We start from the raw sequence: 21,729 nt of genomic DNA, 5'->3' as shown, positions 1-21,729 counted from the left end.
AACAGTATCGGTACCGCCCGCGGGGGTTTAAAGTTATATGGCACAGTCGCTAATGGGTTTCTACAATTGTTCGTAGCGGGGACTCCAGAAATTTTGGGAGATGCTCTTTCAGTGCAATGACAAAAATCTTCTAGAAATACCACTAAATGGGTCCCGAGCTTGGCGCAGTCCTTGTTATTTAGGGGATTTACGAGAGGTATTTCTGTGAGCGCTGCCATAACCTGTCGGCGGCCTTTAGTTAGTGGCTGACATTCTCTGTCGTCGAACGCGCTCCGTAGCCTTGGCATAATAACTCTCCGAAAAGGGGCGGTAACCTCTAAAGTCCCGTTATATTCTTAAAATTTACAACATTGATTTTACTACTTCTTCGAACTGGATATTTGGAAGGTAGATTTTTAACAGAAGTGAAACCTAGTGAATTGAAGAAGTTGGATAGTTTTTCTATATTCTCGGGAGTATAGTGATGATTTTCACCTTTACTAGTACAACCCCCTCAGGGGTTGGGGATTTTTAAGAACATGTAGACACTAGAAAATTTGCTTACCCTTAGAGTCACATAATAGAGTATTTCTTTGGGATGTCCAAACGTTTCTAGCAGTGGCGTCGGAACCAGGGGGGGCAGGGAGGGCTCAAGCCCCTGCTATAACGAAATGTGAGGGGGCTGCGCCTTTCCAAAGAACTATCTGATTTTTTCATGAATGTCACAGAAACATTTCTAGCCTGTTCAGCGGATGTTTTGAGTTGTCGAAACTAACGAGGGGGAAATCATAATTTGACTCTGGCGTCTCTTTGAGGCTAACGCGGGAACGTCTAGAATGCCGTACCATGGATTTTGTAAATCCCAATATGAGACGGGCACGACGGGGGGGGGGTTTACATTAAATTTAAATCTATTTCCCTAAGTTCACTTTGAATGATGGCCTTATTTGAAATTACAAAGTCCATGGCCCCACGTTCACGTATAAGTTTTATGGTAACTTTATTTAAAGCGTTAAAAAAACTTAAAAAAAAAGTTACTTTTATGTTTGGTTCCAAAGATTCGTCAACTTCAAATGGGAAACATTTCTGTGCAGGAATTATATAAGACAGTCCACGAGAATGGGCCATTTTTAGCGTTTTGTCGAAGGCACTACCTTTTGCGTTATCAATAATAAGGATAATAGATCCGACGGACATCAAATCAAATATCCTACAAGTTATGCGTGACAATTAAAGTCCCACGCGGTCGCTGTTAGTTCAGTCATTTTGCCACTAGGCTGCGCTGGCGACGCAGTTGTACAACAGTTATTGGTTAAAATATCGAGGCGCGAAATTCGAATATTTTCGTTCATAGGAAGGCCAATAAAAGAGGCTTCTTAGATGGACTGGCAAGTTAGCTCTTTAATACTTTTCGAGTATGGAAATTTTCATTGAAGGAAAAGTAGTTTACAATCAAAAATCTGTCTCTATTCTTTGAGTAAAGTAGTAGATTTTTTTCCCCCTAAAAACCTCCTAAGATCTTATCAGTTGTTGGATAGAGTCTTTTGTTGTCATATCGCCCATTGGGGCGGAGTGGGGAAAAAAATATCTAACCCTCTCCGATAGAAAGGTTTTGAGAAGTTGTATCGCCGTTGTCAAATGACCCTACTCGCCTAGCTTATTTCATACAATACGCCCAATATATTACTGACAAGCGATGCTCGTTTTAAATATATCTAAAATTGGGGTGGTTTTTATTTTTTTTTTACATTCAACAATAGCGTAAATAATCCCATCACGATTCTTGAGTTCAAAAATTGGCGCAGAATGCTGTTCGATCTAGGCTTATGTTAGAAGGTTCAAGCAGTGAGAATCTATTTCGGTTTATTTATTACGGTTCAAAAAGAATTATTGATAGATTCCGCGCGCGGGCATTTTATAAATACTAAATGCATAAATTGTTTGAGTTGGTACTAGAAATATTTCTTGCATTTTCTATAAAGTAAAAACTCGAAATGAGTCTAAAAGGTAAATATATATTTCTAATTATAAAGTGTAATTTATATGTAATTACGGTTTAAAATTCCTGCAGAAAATAAAATTCATCGCGTTGATATAAAACACGAGTACCAAAGATGGGCTTGTGAAAGATAAAAGCGAAAGTTAACTAATGAAGATTTTGCTACTTTACTTTTAAACAATTTGTAGGTTTCGCTATACTCCTTCTCTAAGTACTTTAATTTCAACATAGTAATCATTTTAGGGCAAATACAGATTTGAAATCAATGAATGAAGCGGGTAGTCAAACAGATTTTTTTCATGGTATAAGGCATTATTCCCGAAAGACTGAAAAATGTAATTTAATTTTAATTGTATCAAATTTACGTGAATATTTAATTACCGAATGAAAATTATTGCCTCTATGGCGATTATTCCGCGAAGACTAGTAGGTACACACGTTGTAACCTTGACTGTACTAAAGCATAAAAGTTACGCTTATGTATGTAACGTGATTGAAGATCTTTATCGCTCACTGTCAAAAAGAGGCTGACCGTAATCCAGGAAGCCGGTGGCTCAATTAATTATATTTAATTCATTTACATCAATAAATTTATTATGTAACCTTTAGAGGCCCTAGACAGTGGTAAAATTATTAACAGATGAATAGTAATAGGTGTACCATGAATAAAGAATGCGCGTGAGGAAATTTCTTTTCGCGCTATAGGATAGGCAACTCCCTTTCTCGAAGGACAGCTTGTTCTGTATATACTTTGTAACAACATCGGTTGTTAGCACGCGCAATACTAGGTATCTATGTAACCTAGTTTTGTGCGTGCTGACAAGAGACAAAGAAAATAAGGATTTAAAATATCCGCCAGTTTTTTAGCTCGAGAGCAAGGACCTCCAGGCCTTAGTTTCAAATGCGTGTGAAACTATAGCCTAGAGGTCCGTGCACTCAAGCTAAAAAACTTGCGGATATTTTAAATCCTGAAAATCCTAAAGTTTTGGTCTATTGTCAGCACGCACAATGTTAGGTTACATAGAGACGTAGCTTTGCGCCTTCTCACAACCGTTGTTGTAACAGAGTCTATGCAGAACAAGCTGTCGTTCGAGATAGGGAGTTGCCTATCCTGTAGAGTGAAAACAAATGTCCTCATTCTTTATCCATGGATGGGTGTACAGTAAAGCTGATGGTGGTTAGTCCCTCGGACGAATAGCAAAGGGGTCTAGTAGTTTTCATTCATCAATTCCCATTCTTTGCAACATAATTATGATAATATGCATTTTAGCAAAGCTGCCCGCACATTTAGAATTTGGATTAGCGCTTGAATCGGACGCCGAAAGTCCCTCCCCAAAAAGAGCAAAAACTTCAACCCCTTTACAAAAAAAGATTCGTCGAAGACTGTGTCTTTCACCAATGTAGGATGAAATATTAATAAGACAATTTTATGGCCAAACTTCTGAATTGTGTGTTTTCTACAGAAAAAACATTTTAGAAGAAGGGGTAGATAATGACTCTTTTGAGGATTGTTTGGGTACAGGTGAAGCAAATTTAGCTCATCCAGAAAGTTTGGGAAAAGAGGTTTTTGATTTGAAATTGGCGAATGAAGCCCTTCTTCACGAAGACTTAGAGGATGATAACGAGTAATGCAATACATCCTGTATCATAAAGTCTGATAAGCCAGTTATAACTAACAGTTCATTTTTCAGAGACGATAAAGATCTAAACTATACTCATACTTTCACTGAAGATGACGCAATTGAAGAACCTCAGATCTGTTTGGATGCTGATGAATATATCTACCCATCCCTTATAGAAGAGACAATTGAAAAACCTGTTTTGGAGAAGCCAGTTCACACATCTGGCGAGAGTATAATAAATGAGTCCCTGGCTTTAGTTTTTTTCCCTTATCTTCAAGAGCTCGTTCAGAGAGCCAACGGTAAAAAATGTCCAGATTGTAAGGATCCCTTGATTTACACCCACAGTAAACAAGGTAGCGCGGTAATATTCCGCTGGAAATGTTCATCAATAAATTCTGATACGCATAAAAAGGTAGGTGGGCACGGAGCGCCTAAACTACTTGAAAATTGAGGGAACTAAATTTACCATTTTAACTAGGGCGTTTGGCGAAGCCAACCGCTATTTTCTGGTATAAATTCTGGCAACCTTGTTCTTGCAAGTGCTATTGTGCTCTCCGGAAATAATTATGCAAAAGTTGCTCTTTTCATGAGACACGCAAAAATTTTATTTTTTGGAAAGGACACTTTCAATACGTAAGTTTGATTATTTATTGGGATATGATTAAACAAAGAAAATTTCAAAGTTGCATGATTAAATTCGTTATACAAGGTCTAGTTATTATTCGTGTAATGAGGTTAGGCAGGAAAATAATATCTGCGATGGGCAATGTCGTCGGGTTCGTTAGGATTAGGTGGAGGGGTATAACCAGTGTAAGTCCCGTCCGGGCTCGGGTACACACTGCGAATCTTCAGAACACAGCAAGCGGGAATCACAACCCGAACACTTTCACCTAGTCTCCCATATTGCCACAAAACAAAATTTGAGTAGCCCGCAAAACGAAACTGGTCAGTTTCTAAATTCAGAAGACCCCTCTCTACAATTACTTCATTTCTCATTCTCATGGTGAGAATGAGGACTATTCCCTCAAGGCACATTAGATTAAAATCTTCGCCCAGAGATAGGCATCTTTCGCGTCCACAACAAACGTCCTCTTCAGCACTTGGCATGGGTCTACACTGACCGCAACGGCAGACAGAAGTGAAAGAACTATCAGGATCACTTGGCGTGGGAATTCCTGAGTCGTTATTGCATATTTTTCCAGCTAAAACTAATGATCAATTAAAGGTTTAATATTAAAGTTTCTCGCTACACCCCAAAATCAAAATTTTTTAAAGGGAATGTTTTAATTACAATAAGCAACAACTCACTATCGTGTAAAATGAACATGGATTCAGGAATCCGAGCTGCCAACATTTTCGAAAAAATGGACATAGTCTCCCTAGGAAGGCTGTCAATTGACTCCTAAATTAGGTTACGCGCATGAATTATTACACATATTATAATGAATATAAAACCGATTAGAGTAGCATTCCCGTCAATGTCAAAAAAGATTGGACTAAAAATCGCACATATCTAGTGTCATAATATGGGCCAAATTTTATGACAGTGAGGGCACCGGAATAAGTATCTTAGATAAAGGGGAACTTGTATTACATTTATCTGTTGATGAAATCCTGTAATAGCTCTTCGAGTAGTGTCATCATTTACATTTTTTTCCTCGAAAGCCGCAACCAAAGCTGTGTCAACCTTCTTTTTGTTCATCGTTTTACCCCGCTTCATTGGGGCGACACGCTTTCTAGGGTTTGATGGGGGGTTGGGTTCTTTGCTGGAGTTGTGAGCATCTTCATTGTTAGGGCGCTTGGCCACGTGGGATTTTACTATCTTTTCACGGTTGGCAAATTCAGCTGAATCATTTGACGAGGGTAGTGACGTAGCGCCAAAATCCTTCTTGGGAGAAGTAGCAGCCCCAGTGGAAAAAATAGTGTCTTTTGACGGGGATTTTATGGAGGATGAAGGTAGCTCAATCTCGTTAAAGCAAAGAGAGGGGTGAGGGGTTATTGAAGTAGGTGAGGACTCAGTAGAATTCTTCGGCAGAATTTTAAATGAAATTGGTGAATGAATGGTCTTTAATTTAAATGGAATCAGTTAGCTATCACGCCTTCAGAAAATATTATAGAAGCTTACCTCGGTTTTACTTCTGGATTGTGAGGCAGATTTCTTCTCGCGTCTAGGAGCCCTCTTAGACGCCGTTACAGGAGCAAGGCTCTTGTTTTTGTTCATACAATTTAATTCCTTGGTTCCAACGGAACCACATGAACATTTATCGGAACACTCTACACCCGCAACGCGGCATGGACAATCGCGTCTACTTTTTTTCACCCCAGACAGAGGGAAACAAACATTTCTACAACTACACGGTGCATGACTCCATGGGTTTTGTAATGCATCAATCATTGCATTTGGTATATCCATTATTTCGCGATTAATTTGTTCGATCACTAACAAGCGCACAGCTCTAAAAATTATATCGAAATGTGAGTCCGCGATGATAGCGCGGAGAAGAAAGAAATAGCTAAGGCCACTTTTGTTGAACCCTGTGGTGAAAACTAGAATTGCCAGAGTAAAAAACCCATGGAAACTTTTAAAAACCACTTCGAAAGCCACTGTCCCTCCCATTCTAAATCGAGTTGAAAATACCCCCCCCCCCACCTCTTAGCCTTTACACAAACAATAATAGGGCAATATTGTTAGTTCTTTTCACGCAGAAGGTCGAAGTTTATAGAGATTTTTTTCGCATTGTACAAGTGCTAGAGAGGTTAAGCATCCACTTTATACCTATGAATAGCTATGCTTCTACAATAACGCATGACGAGAATGCTTAATCTCTCTAGGATCTGATTTCGGTTTTTTTCGCATGGTATCTTATATTTGTTTTTATCATGAACCCTGGATCTCTAAAGGGACCGGAAAACCCCAGCCTTCCACTGTACAAACCGAGTCCTCTCTAGCATAGCATCGGGGGAAGGGATGGGGCTGAGAATTTGGGAACACTCATTCGGTCTTTTGTGATTCTTCATAAACCTATTGAAAAACATTTAACGACTTTGGCAGTTCCCGATTTTTATTTATTTTTTCCTATAGCAAACGTGCTATAGAGAGAAATCTGCCCCGTTTTCTGGTCCCTTTAGAGATCCAGTGTTCATGGTTTTATGTCAGATTTGGGGGCGGAACGTAGCATTGTTATGAACTAAGGGGATTATTGTCGTAATGTTTCTTTTACACTCCGTGTTGTTACGTAATAACCTGCGACATAAGAGGAAAAAATTAAAGCTTGACTAGAACTTGCACCCTAGTCTCCTGAGCATTGAATTGGGCAGGGATTTCTCAACTTTATATGACTATAAATTTAAAAATGTATGGTATCATAAGTTCATAAGATATGTTCCTTAAGTATGACACTTTCTATACTTCGTAATGCTAGAGACTTACTGAGAGTCTGTTCGAGAATGACGTTTCACCTACCCCACTTCATGACAAAATCTCAGTTACCAGTGACAAACTTATGGAATATATCTTATGAACTTATGATGGTATTCACTGTATAGCCGTAGCACGTTGTAGGGTGTTGCATAACCTTAGCACATTTGAAAGCACGGATATAAATGGTGTCCTAATTTCAATGAACGCAGCTTTGTTATGACTTTTCAGGTATCAAACGCATCATATAAGTCCAGCTGTGAAAGAATTTTGGAATAAAACACAGCTAGAAACTTTTGAGCAGTTGCGTGGAAAGCAACTGGGTTTAGCCGGAGACGGTAGAAATGATTCTCCCGGACACACGGCAATGTTTTGCACCTACACATTGGCGGATATAGAATCAAACAAGATGGCCCCGGCCATATTATGCTTTGCGCGCCCTCTTTTGGCTAGAACTGGTGTGATTCCGGCAAATATTTTTGGCGGTATTCTCTTTTTCTTTATCAAATATCCTTTCGATTATGAACAAAATCAATTTAGTATGACTTTGGTTTAATATAATCATTGACCTTAAAATAAATTCTTTAACAAAACAATTACAGTTGTTTTATACTATACAAACTATTTTTGAATTAGTATTCACAATAAAATCTTTCTAGTGCGGTTTGATAAACTCAATGATAGTTTCGACAAAGCAGTTTCAACGGTTATTTTCAGTTACAATTTTTTATAAACAAACATGATAATTTGTAGATTAAATTATAAGCATTAGTATTCGCAACAAAATCGTTCTATTAACGTCTGATTACTCAATTAACCCTTAATAATAAATTGGACCAGGCAGTTTGTAAGGTTCTTTTCACATACAATTTTTGACAAACCAAAATTATTATTTGAAGTTTAAATTTGCCTGTAAGCGTTCTTAATAATTTATTTAATTATCTGTTGTTTTAACTTATAATAAGTGTAGTCAATTACTTACCATGACTAATCTTAATAGTTTCTTAAATAAATAAAATACGTTGACGTTGCAAAGCCACATAAGTATGGTTCTAAATGCTATTAATAAATTTAAATCTAATTCCGCGCGCGAAAAAGGGCGGAAAGGCACCCAGCCAGCCTGCCAGCAAGGGTCAGGCCAATAGTTTTGCAACTCGAAGCGCAAAAGCAAAAACACAAATAATGTGATATGAAGTTCAAGTATCATTTTTTTCCTCTTGTTGATAAATAATATCCAATGCCAAAATTGTAAATTCAGTATTCAATCCACAATATATTTAGGTCTAATGGTCCAAATGTAATGAAACTTTAATGAGAGATGTGCTACTATCTATTATATCTAAAAATGGTTAAAAACTTTCAAATTAATTAGTTTTCTCAAAATGATAAATTTAGTACTTTCAGGCCCTTTCCAAGATTAAACATATCGCTTACACATGGCACTAAAAATCCTGTAACTAAACCAAATTACAGGCCATAAAGCTTACAACACATCTAAATGGGAAAGTTCAGAAAAGCCCTTGTGTTTCTACCAATAACGTTACTATGTTAACGCAATTTTAGTTCAAAACTGTATTTATTGGAAATATTACATATTTTGAAAAACAACGAAGGGTAGAAAAATCATGATTAAGAAACTAACTGAAAGGGTGGGGGAAAAGTATCACAATATCAGTTACTGTTGGTAAAAAAACCAGGATTTACTTGAGATATAGTTTTAAATTATACTTAGTTGTCAAGCAGGTCCAAGAAGAAAAAAGCCTCCTCTCAGCGGTACTCTACTTTTTCGATGACATTCTGAAGCTTCTTGCGAGGGAGACCTTACATTTTAATGCAATAATTTTTTATCAGTATCATTTGGTAACGAACGCAGAACGTTCTCATTATATGTGTTATTCAACTGATCAGGTTTCGCGAGACCTGCCCCTCGGCACGTTTACAAATCTAAGAATATTGGTTCAAGAGGTCTTGGTTTTATAATCTATTACTCTCTAAAAGGCCTGTTTTGGAGAAGGATGGGGATGGGTTTCTTTCTTGGAAAATGGTTGTAAGTACTGAATTGTGGATTAAATACTGAATTTACAATTTTTACATTAGAAATTCTGAATTAACAATTTTTACATTAGAAATTCATTTTTATTCAAATATTTATCCTATTTAATATAATAGAATAGATTGTAACACACCTCATGGTGAAATTTCAGGACATTTGGATCAGTAGATCCGAAGATATCATCAGTTTGGCCTTGAAAATAATTTTTACACAAAAAGCTTTAAAGTTTCTTAGTATAATAAAACACATTGAAACACACGTCTCACTACAATTTAAGGTCATTTGAATGAAGGGTATGACGTTTGCATACGTAGAACTGACATCTAGCTCTAGCTCAGTGTCATCCCCCCTACCAGGAGCGTACAGTATCCCCTCTTACAAAAGCGCGCCTAGAGGGAGGGATAAACAGTCTACTCCCCTCTCTGCCGACACTACTCTATAACTGTTGAGTTTACGAATGGGATGATGATATTGATATTGTTTCTTGATGTCTAGATAATGGTTTTCCTTCTGGTGAGAGAAACATGTACATTTATTTCTAAACTCATTACTTAATGTGAAGTTGTAGTATTAGCTTTTGAATTATCATGTTAACAATGCTTATTTTGATTACGTTTATAAAAATAATATTGAACTTTTTTTCTTAAAGTTAGTGATCATAAGTGATGATTAGTAATTGATTACTCTTATTAGTTAAAATTAAGAAGTTATTAAATAAATTATCATTAACGTTTATAGGTAAATTTAAACTTGAAACGATATTTTGTCTTTGGCAAATATGTAACTGAAAAGAATCCAATTAAGAGTTAATTAAATAAATTATCATTATCGTTTTTAGGCAAATTTAAACTTGAAATGATAATTTTTCATTGTCAAAATTTGTTACTGAAAAGTGAAAAGAACCTTAGAAAGTGCTTGTGCTTCGTAAAATTTATTATTAGGATTATTTGAGTAATCAAACGTTAATAGAAAGATTTTATTGCGAATGCCAATACTAAAATTAAACATCAAATTATCGTTTTTGTTTGTCCAAAATTGTAACGCGCTTGAAGAGAAAAAATAAGTTTTTAGACTTTAGCTTATCTAATCCCAAAACCTAAATTCCCAAATTAAATGTACAGGTATGGTTAACCTCAAAAATGTGTCTGTCTAGAAGCACTTGCAAGTTAATTTAATTAACTTACAATATAAATATATATTTATTTAATTCGAACACTTACAGAGATGGTAATATCATAAACTTGCTTAGTTACAGAGGTTTCCCTGATACACTCTCCAGAGACTACGGTATTAATTTCTTTTGGCTTACAAATCAATTATCTCTTACTTTAAAAATGTGTTTAGTTTTTATTATATTTCAGACTTTCCGACGAGTAAAATTCCTAAAATAATTTTGTAAACCTTCTAATGCTAAAAACGCGACGTATTTTATAATTGTAGCGCTACCCGTTTTAAACTGCCTATCTACCATTCGCGAATTTCCCGCCAAGAGATTTCAATTCTCGGCATTGTATAGGCGCGCTACCATGGAAACGCGAGACTCGCCTCGAACAAAGTTCCCTCCTCCCTGCCCCAACTAAGCAAGACGCGAGAGGAACGCGCCGGCTGCCGACGTGAGAGAGATGCTAGGTTTAAGCAACATAACTCGAGCTTGATAATATGACTAGACGGCCGAGAGCGTAAAGGCGTCAATCCGTGGAGTGAGAGCTCTGTAGATAGTGCGGGATCGAAACCCGGTCGAGGAGGAAAATAATTTCAGAAATAAATAAAATTCTTTCACGTTGCAGAGCCACCTAAGTGTGATACTGAATACTTTTTAAAAATTTCTGAATTCCGCACGGGAAAAAGAGGGGGAAAATGGGGGAAAAAGGCGCGCCCAGCCGTAAAAAATAGTCGGACTAAACCTTTGCACCATCCGATAGATGGCGCAAAGCAAAAAGATATTATCTATAAAACGTAGAGACGTAAGGCATGCCAACGGTAAAAGCACAAATATGGAGCTTTTGGCTTTTAAATTGGCCGCGAAAGAGATAGTAGATATTGGGAAAGATTTTGACGTAAAAGTGGTGGAATTAGCTACGGACGCCCATTCACAAATTAGTTGTGAACTAAGTAATTATTTTTAACGAAATGCCTAATATTGGTTCTAGTTTAAAAGCTAATTACAACGTCTTATAGAGAAAACAGATGGGCCTTTTGGGAAAATTTTTCATTCTTGGGATTTATGGCATGGGTCGAAAAACGAGTCCAAGAGAATTAATGAAGTATGAGAAAATAATAAGAGATCTAGGATTCTTTTAAAAATCGCGATTTCACAGAAACTGAAATAATTTATAATTTTTTAATTAGGCAGCCTTGAAAAAAGGGAACGAGGATTTGGAGTTTTGGGCTCCATTAATTCGTAATCATTTTTGGTATTGCGCAAAACATTGTGGCGGGGATGTAATTAGGATGAAAGTATGACCATTAATTAACATAAAAGTATTCGTAATGCTCATGCATTTTAATTTCCGGTTATAGTTTATGTACTTGTCGCTTTTAAAGCATTGTACAAACCAGCACCAATGGCAGATATGCCTCTACCCTGGATTACCAAATGGGTGTGACCACGACCCTTTGTCAGAGCAGCAAAATCTTGATCATAAGTGGTTGGCACTAGGCTCAGAACCGTACAAAACGCTGAAAAAAATTGTCACAAGACCCTACCTTCTTGCTAATATGTACCATTACGTACGATTTAGGTATATGAAAAACCATGAATTTACAAAACTATATTTCATCTTAAAATATATAATTAGCCCCAAACGCTTTTTTTCATTAGACATACAGGATTCTTAGAATCATTCCACAATCTTATTCTAAAATACATGTCGAAGAGACAAGCTTTTAGGTAAATTTATCACTATTAATCTGTAATTTTTTTTACATTTAACCACATATATGTCATTAAAGTTGGTCAGGCAATGAGACGCGAAGCCTCCTTGCTGCTATAGACTATAATAAACATTTAAACCGAAAACAAGCTCAAACTAAGGAAGGTATCCCCCGGTAAATATAACTATATTGGATTATGCACTGAGAAACATAACATTTCTAATCATTTATGATTTCGTAGTTTCAAGCCGAAATTTAGTAAACGAACTAAACATTGGCATACTGTTGTAGTATACGAACCTAAAGAATATTCTTTTGTTGACGAGTTGTTGCTTTTGATATTTGAGAGACGAGAATCGTTTACGGTAGGGACCAAAATTAATTTATTAATGTGAAGTATTCTAATATTGTTGAATAAAATTTCTAGGGCAAGTTGAAAGATAAGCCTACCAAAGAGGAGGACCACCCTCAAAAAATTCACAAAAACCGTGGGATGATTGACGCTCCATCTAAAGAGACATTAATAGAGAATCATAAGACCCGATTTTAAGTTCTCTACTTACCGAATAATAAAAAATAAAATATATTTTATTCAAATTTTGTGAAACTTGTGATCATTTTATCTGCATTGAAGTTCTATATACTGTATGTTAACGGTTTTGAAGGGGGGGAGTAACGGAGAATTTCGTCTCTCCGATTCTCCTCCTTATTCTTAGCTTCTAAAATTACTTTTGTTACAAAAGCGTGTATGGGAGGGGGGAGGGGGTAGGATAAGCAGTTTACGGCTCTGTCTGGAGTTGCCTGCTCCCATTTCTCTATGACAGTTTAGCGTCACAGCACGTTACCTTCTCATAATACTGGGAAAGGCAAAAACCAATAGTAGAGCCTGAGAGCATTACAACAAGTGCTATATAAATTATAGTTTGACATGTGTCAACCCCGAATTATTACAAAGGATGGGTTAGCCTTTGATAGTAGTCACGAGTAACCCGTGTAATCCCTAACGTTTTGAAATAAAAACAACCTGCTTCTTTTCAAAATACAGGTTTTGCTTGAAAACGTTCCCTCCTTTGATAATAGAAAAAGGGTTGGTATTCAGAGGAAAATGACTTTAGAACCCCACTGTGCCTGCACTTCACATTAGTGCAAAGAGAGATAGTTCTTCAAGGTAAAATTTGCATAGGCACGGCGCGCGTTTCTTTACACCAAGACCAAGCGCAACTTCTCAAAACCTTTCATAGGCGATGTGGGTACAAAATTTAGCCCCTCCCAACGACAGAGGGAAATACTCCATTTTAGTAGCAAATCCAAAACGGGGCAATGGACCCTAGTTGCTTCTTATGGATAGTTCTCAAACCCACCGAAAGGGACCAGCACTATCTGGCTATAAAATTTTGCGCAGAAAAAACAATTCACAGGGGCAGATGATAGAGCCGCAGGGTCCTTTAACCTCAAAAAACCCAAACTGAAAGCGTGCGTGTCATCGCTTACCTTGAAAAGTCTTCTAGCTCTATCAAAATCACCACAAATGGCTGAGAACTTGACCATTGTTATCACATTCGCTTTCTCAATGGCCAATCTAGTGCACGAACTTAGTTCAATTAATAGATCTTGAAACGTTAATAGAGAGTATAGACGCCTGTGTACGCCAGTTCACTGGCGTATACCTTCTACGGGATTTACGAGAGTAATTTCATGGACGCTTCCATCCCGGGCTAGGCAAATAATAATAAGGCGCGATTCCAATTACGGTGTTCATTCCCTACATAGATTCCTAACATAATGCCTATCGACTTATTAACACGTTCAATAGCATTAGTCTGAGGGTGGTACGGGGTAGTGTAGGTGCATGTGACGTTAAATTGCGCGCAAGTGTCTTTCCAGACACGAGACACAAATTGCGTTCCATTGTCGGAAAGTATTACCTTAGGGGCTCCCCAATGCAGGATCAGACCTTTAAGAGTCTGACTTACTGTATCAGCGGTGATGTTCTTTAGTGGTATTAGTTTAACATAGCGAGTATAATAATCCACATACACTAAGATGTAACGATTACGCTTAGGACTAAGAGGTAAAGGACCTAAAATGTCAACCCCGACTAAATCCCAAGGTTGTTCTACCACTGTAGAGTAGGGATGCACCGATATATCGGTTATCGGTATATCGGCCTATATTTTTCATATCGGTATTGGCCAATATCGGCTTCATGTAAACCGATATTTCCGGGAAAAATTTGACAAGAAATAAGGTACTCAATGAATACTAATTGAAACACATCACAACAAATTTATTCCCACAGTTTAACATTTCCGTTTAAAAGTGCAGGGTTTTCCACAATCTCAGTTTTATCCCGTTGTTCACGACTATGAGTAAGTAATTTCCCTAGTTTCCCATACCTCCCACAAACAATCGAAGTCGACACTGACGCTCTCCAATGCGTTTTGGTACGTGTCACTAATGTACACTTTGAACTTTTCACTTGTGGTCCAAAATTTTGCTTATAACGCTACTTCTTGTTGAACAAAGAAAGGAGCTGCATTTTTACTAAAAACCAGGGAACGATTTAACTTAGACCACACCGTTTTTTTAAGGAATTTGGGTAAGGCTAAAATATGTAGCGGTACCACATTAAACGAAAGACTCGAAAGAGATGTGAAACATGTCTCTAATAAAACAAAAGAAAAACGTAAATGGTCCTAAATAATGTTGATTCTACTCTTTGAAACGATATTCATGGAGAAGTATTACTTTTTTATGGGCCGATAATATCGGCCGATATATCGGCTGTACCCATATCGGTGCATCCCTACTGTAGAGTGCATTAACCCAGGAGTTTTGCGGTTGCGTCCTGTATATTGTTGGCACATAAGGCACGTAGATACAAATAAGGCTACATCCTTTTTCAAAGTAGGTCAAATATATCTAAAACGAATACGTTCATACGTACTATCTCTACCTCTGTGACCAGCGGTCATGTGTGTGTGAAATAAGTGTAACGCTTGAGGACGTAGTGTACTAGGTGTGATAACCTTGTTGAAGATTTGTTTTGCCGATTTGGAATATTTCGCGATTGTGGGAGAGTCAGTTTTAATTGAGGTGACCGACTAAAAAATCACCCCAAACTTTAAGAGAATTAATCACGACGTTTGGATAAACATAAATCAAACACTTTATTTAAAAAAGTTAAAGTTAAATTGGCTCATTTGGAGCTGGCTAAATTAAAGGAATTTGCCCATTTGGGGCCTAACTATGGTGGTTGAGAATTTCGTTCTCTACTACACGAGCTCTCGGTCTAAATTAGTTTTTTTTGTAAGGTAAATTTTCGGTGTAAGCTGGGAGCGAAGAACAGATAAAGAAAGGGGTGTAACCCCTAGCACGGTACGGGATGGAAAGTTTCGATAAAAACGCTGACTCATTCCTGCTTCGTATTTTTTGGTTTTTTGAGGTGTTTTTTACCCCAGCTTACACGGGCGTTTTCGCTACTTTACCTTTATCATAAGTAACAAGGTATTACAAAGTACAGAGGTTTACATAGGATTTCAGATCGGTTACAGATACTTTTTCATTAATTTTTTAAGGTTATAAATACAGAATTAAATATTTTTATACAAAAAGAGATAATAATCAAAAATTACAAATAAGTAAATTAAACAAAGATAAATTCAAAAACAAGTTGGTAAAGTTCAAAGTTTGGCGCGTTAAATTCAACACTCCCCACCAAATAATATTTCCAAATATTATTGAAAATAGGGTTACGCGACAAAATATAGCTAGCTAATTTATTTCCAGATTATAAAGAAGTGAGATGGGACGTCTTATTTCGTTTCCATTTGGCGTACGTACCATACATGACCTTATTAATCCATCTCGGCCTTTCATTGTTTCAGTAATTAAGCCTAAGCGCCACATATTTTTTGGCATTCGGTCTTCGTGAATAATGACCACGTCTCCTACTTTTAGGGCATTCTCATTTTTGGTTAACAGTACTTGATGAGCACTGCGCAATTCCATCAAGTATTCTTGCTTCCATCGCTTCCATAAGCGATCTAGTACGGTTTCTCGGTACCGTAGTCTTCGGGCCATCGCGCGTTGAGAGTTTGGTAACTCGGCTTCTTTGACTCTTTGAGGTGGGAGGCACGTAATTCTTTTTCCCGTAAGAAAGTGTGCAGGTGTTAGTGGTGTCGGTTCCTGCACCTCGTTAAACACGTAAGTCATTGGGCGTGAGTTGATAATTGCCTCTGTCTCGAGGAGTACAGTCTCCATTTCTTGATAAGTTAGTGCGGCTTGAAGAAGTACTTTGCGTAGGGCCGTTTTAACAGTTCTCACTAACCGCTCCCAGTATCCTCCCCACCATGCAGCTCTATCAGCTATGAAGCGCCAGCTGATTCCCTTTTCTCCGTAGAAGGATTTGGCTTCCTCGTTGTTGATTTTCTTCCAAATTTCTTTCAAATCTTCGTTAGCGCGGATGAAAGTTTTGGCATTATCAGAATGTATAATATGCGGGATACCCCTGCGAGCGATCATTCTACGCAGGGCTAGGAGGAACTCGTACGTGTTGAGGAGTGGTACAAGCTCTAAATGAATTGCTCGGGTGACCGCGCATGTAAAGAGGCATATGTATGCTTTCTCCACGTTTTCTCCAACCTTTACATTCAGTGGTCCGGCGAAGTCAACTCCGACGACTTCAAATGGCGGTGCTTCATCTATTCTTTCTTGAGGAAGGGGGGCCATGGGTGCCTCCCCTGGTTTGGCTTGAAATCTTCTGCAGACCATGCAGTTGCGTATGACATTCATTGTCATCTGTCTCCCAGTGATTACCCAAAATCTGCCTCCCAGTGATTATCCAAAATCTGCCTCTGGTCTGAGTTAGGGTACTTTGAACCCCAGAGTGGTAAACCTGCCAGTGACTACGGTTGATGAACAAAAACGATAGTCTGTGGCCTTTGTTCAGTATTATTGGATGTTTCTCTTCTTCTGACATTCTTGATTGGTGTAAACGTCCACCGACGCATAGAAGTCCGTCTTGGTTCAAAATAGGCTTAAGCTTTGCGATATCTGACTTAACTATTTTCTTCCCGTTTATTAGATCGGTAATTTCGGCCTTAAAGTCTTGTTTCTGCACGCTCTTGATCCATTCTATTTCTACTTGACCCATTTCTTCTGCTGTAATCGGTCCGGTTTCGGTTTTAACTTTCCTCATCTTATTAATGGACCTCTTGACGATAGCCGTAATTCTAAATACCTTATTTAGGGATTGGTATTTGCTTAAATCGATTAGGTTTGAAATTCCTTTATCGAAATCTTCCTGGATACATTGGACTACTAAAACTGTCTTCTTGTTTTCGTTTTCCATTACTTCTTTTTGTTCATCCGTCATCTTATCAGAGTTCTGTGGCCAACTTGTCTTCTCTTTCCTAAGCCATTCGGGTCCTCCCCACCAGTGCTTACTTCTTACAATTTCTTCTGCCTTTGCTCCCCTGGTGGGAATGTCTGCCGGATTGTTAGTGCCAGGGCAGTGCTGCCATTCTTGGGGGTTAGTTCTCGTTTGAATTTCTTCTATTCTATTTTGAACAAATGGCTTCAGGGTTTTCGAGTTTGACTTGATCCAGCCAAGGGCTACCATGGAATCTGTCCATAAGTATCGGTTAATGTTCTTGGACTCGAATGATTCTTGGACTACATTGATTAGCCGGGCTCCTAGTAAGCAACCTAAGAGTTCCAGACGTGGAATAGATATTGTTTTCAGGGGTGCGACCCTTGCCTTTGATACTACAAATGTCACGCCCACCTTTCCAGAGATTGTTACATAGCGCAGGTAGATAACTGTGGCGTATGCCTGTGAACTGGCGTCACAGAAGGCGTGTAGTTCTTCTTGGATGACTTCTTCCTTTTCCGTGTAGTAACAACGCTGTAGTTTTACTTGACTAATAATTGGCATTTCTTTTCTCCAATTTTCAAATAGGATCCTTATTTCTGAAGGTAAATCTTGGTCCCATTTTACACCGTTAACCCATAGCTGCTGGAACAGGAATTTGGCCCTTATCACGAAAGGGGAAAGCATTCCTAGGGGGTCGTAAATTTGGGCTATGGCACTTAGCACGCCTCTTTTTGACAATTTTGCTTCTTGGATAGTTTCAACCAAATTTGTTAGGTCGAAAGAAAATACGTCCGCGTTCGGTTCCCATAGTAACCCGAGTATTTTTTGAGCCTTCGCTTCTGATCCGTCTATTATCATGTTTTCAGTACTCGAGTTTTCTTCTCCCCATTTCTCTCTAAACTCCGGCGAGTTAGTCCTCCATTTCCTTAAATTCATGTTACCTTCTTTCAGGATGTTAGTAGCCTTTTTGAAGAATTCTAGGCCTTCTTTTACGTCTTTTTTCCCTCCTGTGTAGTCGTCCACGTAAATGTCTCTTTCCAACGAAGCCACGGTTTCTGGATCTTGGGTGGCGTATTTCTTTAGATGTACCTTTATAGTTGCCGCTAGCAAAAATGGACTTGACGTCACTCCAAATAGGACGCGCGTCATTCTTAGGGTATCGAATTGGTTCTCCAGAAGGCGCCCATTAAGAATCTTACGAAATTCCTTTCTTCTTCGATCAAGGAAACCTGCAGGAAGGCCTTTTCGATGTCGGCGGTTATGGCAATGATGTGGGTTCGGAAACGAATTAGTGTCTTCAAAATGTCGGGGTTAAGGTTGGGCCCACTATCAAGGCAATCATTGAGGCTTGGCGCCCCTTTCACTTTAGACGAGGCGTCGAACACCACTCTAAGTTTTGTGGTTAACCTATCGTCCTTTCTTACCCCCTGGTGTGGCATGTAGTAGCAAGGGGTGGTGGATTCTCCATTAGGGACTCGTTCCGCTATCCCCAGTTTTAATTGCTCTTCTACGACGGCCTTATAATCTTGATAGAAGATTGGATTGAGCTTGAACTTAAGTAGTAGGCTTCTCATCCTTTTGGTGGCTACAGATAGATTATCGGGTAGTTTCTCCTTGGACACCTTCCAAGGAAACTTCACTCCGTATCTCCCATTTTGAAATACGGTTTCTTTTTCGAACTTCTCCATGACTTGGTTACTCGTTGGTTCATCTGGACTATCTGTAATTCCAAGGGATTCTATTTCCCAGAAGGCTTTTAGGTTCTTGGCTATTTCCGGCTCAGTTAATCTAATATTAACCGTCATGACTTGGATTCCAATATTGTTGACGCTGGGTCTGTCTGAATTGACTTGTCCTTGTATTGTCCATCCAAGTTTGGTCTCCACTGCTACTAGAGCGCCGTTAATTCTTTTGTGGTTCAAAGTGGCTACGTCATAATAATAGTCTGCCCCAATAAGTATTCCAATGCTGCTTGATGGGGGTGTATTTTCGCTCGGCTCATCAGCTAGTTGCATGTGTCTTTCAAGAGCGAATCTTTCTACTTCTTCGCAATTAATTAAGGTAACCGCTGTAGTTAAGTAGGGCATCTCTATGGCTAAGAGATCAATGGCTTCTCCTGGCTGTCTGGCGTTCTGAATGGTAACGCGTACTAATTTTCTCTTGGTTACTGCTGTATTCTGGTTTCCGAAATTGTTGATTTCTATGTTTCTTTCTCCTACGACTGGTAATTTCAGGCTTCGAGAAACATCTTCTAAGATGAATGTGGCTTGACTACAGTTGTCTAGGATACAACGTATTTTCTGGCTGTTCCTTGATTCCATCGGGCTTTTAGTGTTTGCCATAGCGGTTTGCAAAAGCACGGTTCTCGGTCGGGGGCATCTTACTAGAGACGTAGTTATTATTTCTGTTTGGTTTACGGGCTCCTCCTGATTCTGCTTCACCCCCTCTCTTCTATTTCTTGCGATTGTTTTATGGGCTTTATTCTTCTCGCAAACGGCTGAATTATGTCCACCTCCACAGATTTTGCCATCTTTGTACCTAGAATTACATCTTCTAGCATCATGGCCTATTCTTGTGCATACATAGCATCTTCCTTGGGTTTGTATTAGTCTTTTCTTTTCGTCTAAAGTGTAGTTGGTGCAGTCGATGGTGGCATGAGAGGGCGTTTTGCAGAAAATGCAGTAAATGTTTGGCTGATACTGATTTTGGTACTGTTTGACGTTGGTATTTAGAGCTGTAGCGCTTGACCAGTTTGTTCTTCTGAACGGTCTTTCTGGTTGCCCAGTTTCCGGTCTGGGGTGGGGTAACCTTTCTTGTTTAGGCGCACTTTTGGCGTTTATTTGGTCTTTGCAGAGCATGGAACAGGTCTCGCGACCTTCTACCTCTTCTTTCAGGAAACTTACCAGAAATTCGACGTCAAACTCATCTTTATCGCGTATCATGCTATATTTAAGCCTAATATCATATGGTAACAATCCTACTAAAACTGGACACAAAGAAACCCCGTTCGCCTTTATATCTACTTTTAGAGCTTTCAAGCTTCTTAATTTACTCTCGCATGCGTCATACAATTGTCTTAACCCTTTAATATCATTAGATCTTTCAACCTCTGGTAATCTCATGAGAGTTTTCATTAATATATTAACAGTTAATTCTCTCTTATCATATTTGTCCTTCAGACATGTTACCGCTGCATCGTAATTTTCATCGGATACTTTATATCCCGATAAGGATTCTTTAGCCTCCCCCTCTAAATATGATAGTAAATAATTGAATCGTTCTACCTTTGATAGTCTCTGTCTTGTGTCAATTGTTGAACTAAATTGGCTCCAAAAACCGGGCCATTCGGTTATGTCACCACGGAATGTTTGGAGTGTTAGGGTTGGAAGTCTCGACTCTTCTCTTAAGTTCAAAAATTGTTCTTGTTGATTCACCAAGTTCACTGTTGATCCACTCGCGGGTGTTGATGTTCCACTCGCGGAAACGTTTAGTCTCTTAAGTTGTCGATTCACTTGGGTTTTCGTTACGGTGATATCCTCCTGGTATTCCTCTGCCGCGTTGATTTCCGTCTCTATTAAGGGGTCGTCTTCTGAAGTTGGCGTCATCTGGTCCAAGACATGGTTGTCTAGTTCTTTCAAAGCTTTCTCCTTTAGTTCAAGGAGATTTAATTGGTCTTCAAGTTCTTCTGCACTGGTTTCCTGGTCTCTTAGCATAGCCTCTATGCTATTAATCGCCTTAGTTGCGTTTGCTCGGACAGTCTTCCTCATAGCTTTATATTTTATCAAACTCGTCATGATTAACTTTACCGATTTGTCGGTTCACAGTTCACAAGGTATTAATCCAAAGGTTCTCGTTCGTACAGTCCCGGGGTTCTCGCACCAAATTTATGTGATAACCTTGTTGAAGATTTGTTTTGCCGATTTGGAATATTACGCGATTGTGGGAGAGTCAGTTTTAATTGAGGTGACCGACTGAAAAATCACCCCAAACTTTAAGAGAATTAATCACGACGTTTGGATAAACATAAATCAAACACTTTATTTAAAAAAGTTAAAGTTAAATTGGCTCATTTGGAGCTGGCTAAATTAAAGGAATTTGCCCATTTGGGGCCTAACTATGGTGGTTGAGAATTTCGTTCTCTACTACACGAGCTCTCGGTCTAAATTAGTTTTTTTTGTAAGGTAAATTTTCGGTGTAAGCTGGGAGCGAAGAACAGATAAAGAAAGGGGTGTAACCCCTAGCACGGTACGGGATGGAAAGTTTCGATAAAAACGCTGACTCATTCCTGCTTCGTATTTTTTGGTTTTTTGAGGTGTTTTTTACCCCAGCTTACACGGGCGTTTTCGCTACTTTACCTTTATCATAAGTAACAAGGTATTACAAAGTACAGAGGTTTACATAGGATTT

At 38.5% G+C, this 21,729-nt stretch overlaps 4 protein-coding genes across 4 annotated transcripts; 2 read left to right on the top strand and 2 right to left on the bottom strand.

Moving 5' to 3' along the window:
- The first annotated feature begins 1,749 nt into the window (after nucleotides 1–1,749).
- Nucleotides 1,750–10,824, top strand: LOC149611319 (uncharacterized). The gene is made up of 9 exons (XM_089858470.1): nucleotides 1,750–1,986; nucleotides 2,051–2,162; nucleotides 2,222–2,313; nucleotides 3,249–3,378; nucleotides 3,442–3,603; nucleotides 3,670–4,012; nucleotides 4,079–4,233; nucleotides 7,250–7,503; nucleotides 10,739–10,824. Exons 3-9 carry the CDS (start codon nucleotides 2,244–2,246, stop codon nucleotides 10,822–10,824), a joined length of 1,200 nt encoding a protein of 399 aa, XP_089714596.1. The 5' UTR covers nucleotides 1,750–1,986; nucleotides 2,051–2,162; nucleotides 2,222–2,243.
- Nucleotides 10,825–11,011: 187 nt separating this feature from the next.
- On the top strand, nucleotides 11,012–12,536 carry LOC149611318 (uncharacterized). The gene is made up of 8 exons (XM_089858426.1): nucleotides 11,012–11,183; nucleotides 11,250–11,335; nucleotides 11,421–11,528; nucleotides 11,592–11,812; nucleotides 11,893–11,961; nucleotides 12,024–12,119; nucleotides 12,187–12,310; nucleotides 12,373–12,536. The coding sequence occupies exons 1-8, from the start codon at nucleotides 11,066–11,068 to the stop codon at nucleotides 12,493–12,495; spliced, it is 945 nt and encodes a 314-aa protein (XP_089714552.1). The 5' UTR covers nucleotides 11,012–11,065; the 3' UTR covers nucleotides 12,496–12,536.
- A 370-nt stretch (nucleotides 12,537–12,906) lies between these two features.
- Nucleotides 12,907–18,471, bottom strand: LOC149611317 (uncharacterized). Its single transcript, XM_089858469.1, has 6 exons — nucleotides 16,775–18,471; nucleotides 15,789–16,707; nucleotides 14,893–15,049; nucleotides 13,696–13,983; nucleotides 13,437–13,555; nucleotides 12,907–12,945 (listed from the first exon to the last, which is right to left on the bottom strand). Exons 1-6 carry the CDS (start codon nucleotides 18,469–18,471, stop codon nucleotides 12,907–12,909), a joined length of 3,219 nt encoding a protein of 1,072 aa, XP_089714595.1.
- A 2-nt stretch (nucleotides 18,472–18,473) lies between these two features.
- Nucleotides 18,474–21,116, bottom strand: LOC149611316 (uncharacterized). Its single transcript, XM_089858468.1, has one exon. The coding sequence runs from the start codon at nucleotides 21,114–21,116 to the stop codon at nucleotides 18,474–18,476; it is 2,643 nt and encodes an 880-aa protein (XP_089714594.1).
- Nucleotides 21,117–21,729: the final 613 nt, after the last annotated feature.

This window comes from Phalangium opilio, unplaced genomic scaffold (assembly GCF_054372755.1).
Source record: "Phalangium opilio isolate 3A_F unplaced genomic scaffold, DU_Popi_V2 ptg000246l_1, whole genome shotgun sequence".
In the NCBI taxonomy this organism is placed as follows: Eukaryota; Metazoa; Arthropoda; class Arachnida; order Opiliones; family Phalangiidae; genus Phalangium; species Phalangium opilio.
This window is presented reverse-complemented; position numbering and strand designations above follow the sequence as displayed.

Coding starts and splice junctions, on each gene's coding strand:
- LOC149611319 (XM_089858470.1), top strand. CDS start 2,244: ATGAATGAAGCGGGTAGTCAAACAGATTTTTTTCATGGTATAAGGCAT. Junction 2,314..3,248: donor TTCCCGAAAGACTGAAAAAT/GTAATTTAATTT, acceptor TATGCATTTTAG/CAAAGCTGCCCGCACATTTA. Junction 4,234..7,249: donor GGAAAGGACACTTTCAATAC/GTAAGTTTGATT, acceptor ATGACTTTTCAG/GTATCAAACGCATCATATAA.
- LOC149611318 (XM_089858426.1), top strand. CDS start 11,066: ATGGAGCTTTTGGCTTTTAAATTGGCCGCGAAAGAGATAGTAGATATT. Junction 11,184..11,249: donor ACAAATTAGTTGTGAACTAA/GTAATTATTTTT, acceptor AACGTCTTATAG/AGAAAACAGATGGGCCTTTT. Junction 11,962..12,023: donor TCGAAGAGACAAGCTTTTAG/GTAAATTTATCA, acceptor ATGTCATTAAAG/TTGGTCAGGCAATGAGACGC.
- LOC149611317 (XM_089858469.1), bottom strand. CDS start 18,471: ATGACGCGCGTCCTATTTGGAGTGACGTCAAGTCCATTTTTGCTAGCG. Junction 16,708..16,774: donor TTTTGGATAATCACTGGGAG/GCAGATTTTGGG, acceptor CATGGTCTGCAG/AAGATTTCAAGCCAAACCAG. Junction 15,050..15,788: donor GATTAATAAGGTCATGTATG/GTACGTACGCCA, acceptor GTGATTTTTTAG/TCGGTCACCTCAATTAAAAC.
- LOC149611316 (XM_089858468.1), bottom strand. CDS start 21,116: ATGACGAGTTTGATAAAATATAAAGCTATGAGGAAGACTGTCCGAGCA.